Here is a 7,615-nt window from a genome sequence, read left to right as displayed (position 1 = left end):
AGAAGAGATTACCGAACTTCAGGGGTAATTAAAATAATCGAGCGCGACCGAGGAGCTTTCGAACATTCATCGTTAGTATATCGTGGATTCAAATTACATGTGGGAATGATACACAGGGTCAGAAGGTGTACTTTCATCGAATAATCGTGGAGGAACCCGCGGACTCTAGCAAGCACACGTTCACCGTCAAGTGCGTGATCACCGAAGTCCTCGTGAAGCCTGCGGTCTCGGCGATCGCCTCCAATCACACCACGGTTCGACGCAGCGTCTTCCCGGCTGGTTTCCAAGAACCCGAGTAAGTCGGACTTTTACCGTGTCTTCGTTTAAAGAAACCTCTGCGTATTTGCGAAGGTCTGCGCCGCACAGTGATTCAGAATCAAAATTTAGCACCTCATACGATTATACCAAATTTCCAATGTTAATAATAAGTTGATTTGAATTGTTTTGGAAGATCAAAGAAATTCATTTTTTACCATATAACCTGCTAAATTGAGATTCTGGAGACCACTGTGCGCTGTCGTAACCAGCGGCGAAACGCTAGTTCCACGCGTGGCGAGGCGATTGCACGCGAGCAACCGTTGCGAGTTCCTTCTCTCGTCGAGGACGAGTACGTTTAATAGATTCAAGTAGACAGTAAGTAGCCCGAGGTGGAGTAGTTAATGTACTTCCTTGGAACCTTCTTCTTGCCGCCCCCGAGTTACGACTCGAACGATAGGTGTGAAGCGCCTTGAATTTTCTGGGTCGATGCAGGGGAATGAGACCGTTTCTGATCAGACAAAGCGCTCGCTTATGAACCGAATCGATTGTTCGGACTGTGTGCGCGCATACTCTGAACAGCTGTATGTAACAGCCAGTTCAGGCGATACGTTTTTCTTTTTTTACCGATTCGGTAATTTTGTCGAAGCGATAATGTAGCAGCGTTCATACGATTCCGTATCTTCACCGAAAATCCAACTCTGCCGCGTATGCTTACTTCCTTTGTTAGTACGTATTCGTTTGTACTATTAACTTTTTAATAACCAATGATCGGCAGTTTAAGCCTCCTGAAGAGTGACCTTGATAACGTATGTCAAGGTCAGGGTCATCGGGTGTGGATGCTTTTCGGATAATCACCCCGGCAAAATTACCGAATCGGTCAGAAAATGAAATGAACTCCAGTAAAAGGAATTATAATACGGTGACGCGAGTTCGTTCGGAACGGTTGAGTTGTCTGAAATAATCTTTAACACCGAACGTTTTCTACTGGAGTGATTGGCCGGTGATCGTGATCGCGGTGGTTGATTCATGGTTCCACGCACCATTTATTTATCGAGTCTACTCCGGAGCAGGTGCTGGAAAACCTGAAATGTAATTTTAGCCTCGAACGCGTCGCGTCCCAGAGTGCCTGGCCTCCGTTCCTTTTTCCTCTCGGTGGATAAAACTCGCGTCACCAGTCATTCGTATTCCCGGTGTATTCGCGGCAAAAAGCTCCATAGCAGCGCGCACCCGTTCAAGGTGGAATAACTTCTTAGTCATTTAGAACATGTAAATGTCATCGAAGAGAGACGCTAACGATCCGACGGAAACATGCTCGCGGGCTAGATTTCTGAACATTAAAAGGGGCCCTTTTTTTCCCGATTCGAATAAACCTTCTTTCGTTTCACGTTCATTTTCAACCGATCGAATTTCTTGATTCGCGACAAGAAAGACATTTATTACTTCTAATTTCATTTAATGCAATTAAAATGTATCACCATCGCTACTTCCCAGTAAACACATGCCAAATTGTGATTTAACGAAGGACACTGGACGTGTATTTGCATACTCAGCTGGTCCCGCCAGTGCTGCGCCAGGAACGCGGTAATGTAATTTTAACTCGGTACAGAATGGACGGCTGTCAACCGTGCGGGATCTTTCTTCCTGCTTCCCGTCGACGAAAGTCGTCGTCTTCGTCCAGGCGACGACATTCTTCGAGCAGGTATACTCCGGGGACACGGTTCACGAACGGCGCTGACTCGCCGGCAATTTTTTTTTCCCCCGTTCGCGTTCCTGTATTTGCGGTTAAGCTAATTTATTGGCACTAATCGATCGTAGCTCGTGATCCCCGTTCCACGTGCGGATTCCACGGATGGTCGATGTCGCCTCTCAACCAGGAAGCCGTAAAATCTTTATTGTTGAATTATCACGCGGATATCTCGCGCGCGCGGTGCCGATCCGCCGGGGTCGCGAGTCACGCAAACCACGAGGGAAAATTCTTTCCTCGATCTTGATAACTGTTTCTGCTTCCACGAACTCGATGGAATTGCATGCTCGCCACCCGATCGGATGCATCCATCGTGATTAGGAATCGCCACCGCGCGTCATCGCGCGACCCTCTCGATCGAGACGGATGTGTCGAGAGGACCACACGAAATTCTTTGGATAACACCTCTATAGGATCAACGACGACGAACACACATCGAAAACACAACAACTGTATCGTCCCTTCGTTTGTTTTTGTTTTTTTTTTGTTCATCTTTGCGTGGATGTTCCACGTGACAGACGCTTGATGTACCGTTTCTAGCCGGTGATTCTGCAGAAAAAGAAACGTAATTCGGGTCGACGGGAGATTCGATGACTTTCGAAAATAGCCCCGATCCTGCGCGATTCGTTCCCTATATTTTTCAACGTGTTCTTGCGGCCCGAAAGGAGGTTAATTCCCCTCCTAACTGTTCAACGAAACATGTAGATTGTCGTTGCTTCGCGATTCATTGTTTTTTTCTTCTCGCCCGGAAATTGCCGTTCGCCAGATGGCTAGACGGGCAATCTTCTGTCGTCGAGCTGTTGTTAAAAAAAAGCAACAACGGTCTACAGAAATTTAATACGCATTATTTACGTTTGTTTCACGCGTCAGCATGGTCGAGATCAGGGACGAGATCTCGGAGTCGGCCCCGGTACCGATTTTAGGAGTGGGCGTCCGACAGGGTGGTACGTTGGTCACCGGTGAATTGAACGTAAGCCCGGGCACACCTTTGCAGATGGAGATCTTCTTGGACAACCACTCGGCGCCGATTTATGGACTGCTGGTCAGCTATATGCTGGTCACCGACACCAAGTCGCAAGAGGAGACGATCATCATTAATGGGTAATTGGGCTCGTAGCCTTGGTATGTAGACGGGGACAAACCTTTCACACGGTTTTCTTTGTGTATCTTCAGTTGCTCCGTGGATCCATACCTGTTCGAGAACTTCAACACCGTGGACGGTGACTTCCTGACGGCGAAATTCCGGGCTTTCAAGTTCCCGGAGAGCACTTACGTTCAGTTCCGTGGAACCGTGAACGTCTGCTTGGACAAATGCCAAGGGGTAGGTCGATCCCGGAATCTCGTAATTGAGTCGTCATCGTGTACGAATTGTTTTTTCTATCGACAGATCGAGTGCATCAATGGCCAAGTAGGTTTCGGTAGAAAGAAGAGAGCTATAGAGGTCTCGAGCAGCGACAAGAACAAGATCTTCGAGGTGACTATGTCCACGTTTATCAAGGTGGACTTTGAGGAAGATGCCATTGTAGACAAAGGTCAGTTGCCTGTTCTGTCTCGGCCATTCTTAGTTTTCTGCTTTTCGACCACCGTCTAACAAACTCACCGTGTTCCACAGCTTTGTCGGAACTGTACATCAGAAAGGGTAAGAACAGAACGAAGGCCAGAGCTGTGATCGCCGAAGAGGTCCGAGAACAGGCTGTTCCGACCACGATCAGGACGGAAGAGAGTGTCCTTGCCCTGCTCTGTCTTTGCAATATCTTGTAAGTGTTTACGAGAAAAGATCCGAGAAACGTATACGATCGCCGATTGTAAATAGAAAAAGCAGCTTGAGAACACCGGCAGAGGGTTCGAGCGGATCGTTGAAACGAAAAAACCGAGTTTCCAGGGTCGGACATTAGTGTAATTCTTTTTTCCTTCATACGTAGAGAGACACGGATGACTATTTGAACGTGATTACGAAACGAAATGAAAGTCGGACGATTCTCCGTAACAGACACTGTAACGACACCAACGATCGCGAAGCTTCGATTCTGGGTTAAAGAGAAACGTGCTCAAGGTACTTCTCCGCTCTGCGACCGCCGAATTTTCGTTCATTCCGTTCCCCATGTTCGACCCGCGTCTTTCCTCCTCATGTTTCTAGTTGTACACTCGCGATTAACCGTCCGACGATACCGGATGGCTGTACGCCCGAAGAAAATCGGCCTTTGCGAGCGGAGAATGCCGAAGACCTAGTCGCCGCGATCAGCTGTAACATCGCGACACGACTTTAAGCGAAGTTAAGCAATCACACAGAGAGGTAATTAATTGCTGCTACAATATCCGAGCGTGATTATAACGGGACGCGCCTAGTGTAAAATAGCTATTAATAAAGGGAGAACGAACGCGTCTCGATACGCGTGCACTCGCGCTTGTTATTTCTCGCCTACGTGGAGAAGCATCCTTGCTTCGTAGTCGCGGCGAGGGGAACAATGAAGAAGGCTAATGAAAACGCGCATTAAAACATAAAAAAAACAAATACGCTTGTATTTGGAATGTTTAACACTCATATATACATGATGGTTCCGTATAAAAAATATATACCAATGTATTTCTTTGGCTTGTAATAATATCGAATAGGCAAGGCCATTCACGAATCTCCGATTATGTACTCAAATGGTTAACAGTCTTCAAATCTGCCTACATTCGGAAAATTCCGAACTTAGTCTCTGGGATCGGTGCGTTTAACGCCGCCGATAAGCTGAGACCGAGTACCATCCGGGTGTCAACGGGATCGATCACGCCGTCATCCCACAGTCTAAAATGATAATACAATTAAACGGCTCTTCGTTTCTAACCCTGTAAAGTAAGTGCAACTCACCTGGCACTGGCGAAGTAAGGGTGGCTTTCGTGCTCAAACTTCTCTATGATCGGCTTCTTGATCTCTGCTTCCTCTTCCGCTGTTAACTGTTAAGATTATGAAATTTTATTACGCGCCTAACTAAAGAAATTGCAAAATCCGTACCACTTTTCCTGCTCGTTCGTGTTGTTCCCTGGCAATTTGAGCCATCACCCCCGCAGCCTGTTCTCCTCCCATCACAGCTATTCTGGCGTTTGGCCAAGAATAGAGAAATCTCGGGGAATATGATCGACCGCACATCCCTGGATACAAATCGATTAATGTGAACTCGACATAAACATGATCGACGATAACTTTGTATTCGGAATATCGAACACCTTAAGCAACACCTGTTTACAAAATCGTACCGTAATTTCCTGCCCCGTACGAACTCCCGATGAGCACCGTGATTTTGGGCACCTGAGCGCAGGCTACAGCATTCACCATTTTTGCCCCGTTTTTTGCGATACCACCGGCTTCTGCGTTTCTCCCCACCATAAACCCTATAGTTTCGTAGCAAAAGCGTTACAACACAAGTGTACTTTACGCGAGTAAACCGTACTTTTAACAGATTTCAAGATACGCGCCTGTAATGTTCTGTAAGAAGATAAGAGGAATCTTTCTTTGAGCGCATAACTGTACGAAATGCGCACCCTTGAGGGAGCTCTCCGAGAAGAGCACACCGTTGTTTGCAACTATTCCCACCGGGTAACCGTAGATTCTCGCGAACCCAGTGACCAGCGTTTCTCCGTACTGTGCCTTGAATTCGCGGAATTTGGACCCGTCCACGATTCTAGCGATCACTTCCCTCACGTCATACTGCCGTCTCAAATTTCCGCCGACTATACCATAAATTTCGTCTACCGCGTGTACCGGTACCTCTATCTCTTTGCTTACGTTCACGTTCATGGGTCTTTGTCGATTCAAGTCCTGCACGATCTGCCGAGTGATGTACAGAGCGTGATGGTCGTCCAAGGCAAAGTGATCGATCACTCCCGAAGTCCTGAATAACAGAAGCCGGTTACTTTACCGCCATGCGAACGCGACAATGTTAACGTACTTGTTAATTACCGACAATGAAGCTCCGCACCGCCTAAATCTTCCGCAGAAATGTCTTCGCCGGTGGCAGCTTTCACAAGGGGCGGTCCGGCCAAAAATACGGTACCATGTTTTTTCACGATCACGTTCTCGTCAGCCATTGCCGGCACGTACGCGCCTCCTGGAAGTTGGTCGAGTAATATTGTCAACAGATAGCACGTCAGATCGATGGATTTTGATATGTATATCGACGATTTCACGGTGAAATCCGTTTTACGTGGAATATGACAGTCGTGGTCAAACCTGCCGTACAGCTGCCCATGATTACTGCGATTTGTGCGATCCCCTTTGCGCTCATATTTGCCTGATTGTAAAAACATCTGCCAAAGTTCATTTTATCCGGAAACGTATCGGCTTGTTTAGACAAGTTCGCGCCACCACTGTCCATTAAATAAATGCAAGGCAAATTATTCTCTTCCGCGATCTCTTGCGCCCTCAGCTGTTTCTTCGCTGTTATGGGGTAGTAAGTGCCGCCTTTTACCGTTGCATCGTTCGCGATTATTACACACTCAGTCCTAGCAATCGATCGTGATTTAAAAAACAAAATCCTTGCGCGTATGTTTTGTAGAAAAAGGACATTGTTTATTATTACCCTGCTACTCGACCGATACCCGTGATAAGACCACCAGCTGGCACCTCCTCTTTCTCGTACAGTTTGTAGCCGGCCAACTGCGAGAATTCAAGGAAAGGTGACGTTTTATCGAGGAGCGTGTCAATTCGTTCACGCGCCAGAAGCTTCCCCTTACTCGTATGTCTCTCTTTCGCTTTTTCTCCTCCGCCCTCCACGATCTTCCCAACCGTTTCCTTCAGTTCCTTTACCATGGTCTCCATCTGCACGTAATTCTCCTAAAGAAGTTTTCTACAGTTCAATCTCAAGAACCTACTGATTGGAAAAGTAATGAGAACGCAAGATTTATGGTAAGGATGCGTGCTGTAAGAAATGCAATGGGCATGCGCGTTTCAGAGCATTTATAACGCCCGCCTTGGAATCATGCCAGTCGCATGAACGTGCACCGAGGCGCGATCTTATCGTTCTAAACTTTGACTTGTAATTTGCGCGATAACACCGTCGACGTGGCGAAATGTTACGTTCCGTTTTAGAAACAGCATCAGAAAAATTGAATAAAAAATCGAATCCAACCGAAACACTAACGAGAGCTCGATTATTTACGGAGAAAAATTAGGAAGACTATTATTCTAACCTGATAGTCTGCTGAACTGAAGTCCTGCGAGGAGCCAATGATAATGGCTTCATCGTGAAATTTTCTCGTGATAAACCGAAAATGTTTCAGCAACAAACTACTCTTCCTTAACATCGTATTCTGGCAATTTAGAATCCAACTTTTCGAGCTCACTTACTACCCTACTGTACCCTATGTCTGTAGCGTATTCACACATTCGCGCAGCTCGCGGAGCCCCCCTGGCCCAGACGCCAACGAAGTCAGTGACGCAACCATAGGCATATACATATAGTAGCCTTCGCGGTCTTATAGTAGGGATGAAACGTAGCATTCGTCTTGACCAAGAATTCCACGTGTAGCTTAAACAACGTAGATTAATCCTATGTCATTCAAAATAACAATAAACGACCAGAAAACTGTTAAAATCACATTTAATTACGGCATAACACTATTTTTTTGACC

The 7,615-nt window shown here is 46.6% G+C and overlaps 1 protein-coding gene across 1 annotated transcript; it reads right to left on the bottom strand.

Moving 5' to 3' along the window:
- Positions 1–4,493: 4,493 nt before the first annotated feature.
- Positions 4,494–7,362, bottom strand: LOC107186815 (methylcrotonoyl-CoA carboxylase beta chain, mitochondrial). The gene is made up of 9 exons (XM_015574756.1): positions 7,175–7,362; positions 6,565–6,818; positions 6,216–6,487; positions 5,946–6,093; positions 5,462–5,877; positions 5,243–5,377; positions 5,001–5,137; positions 4,857–4,942; positions 4,494–4,793 (listed from the first exon to the last, which is right to left on the bottom strand). The coding sequence occupies exons 1-9, from the start codon at positions 7,286–7,288 to the stop codon at positions 4,676–4,678; spliced, it is 1,680 nt and encodes a 559-aa protein (XP_015430242.1). The 5' UTR covers positions 7,289–7,362; the 3' UTR covers positions 4,494–4,675.
- Positions 7,363–7,615: the final 253 nt, after the last annotated feature.

The sequence above is a fragment of the Dufourea novaeangliae genome, unplaced genomic scaffold (assembly GCF_001272555.1).
Source record: "Dufourea novaeangliae isolate 0120121106 unplaced genomic scaffold, ASM127255v1 scaffold90, whole genome shotgun sequence".
NCBI classification, from domain to species: Eukaryota; Metazoa; Arthropoda; class Insecta; order Hymenoptera; family Halictidae; genus Dufourea; species Dufourea novaeangliae.
The sequence above is the reverse complement of the archived record's forward strand: the minus strand, read 5'-3'. Positions and strand labels throughout refer to the sequence as shown.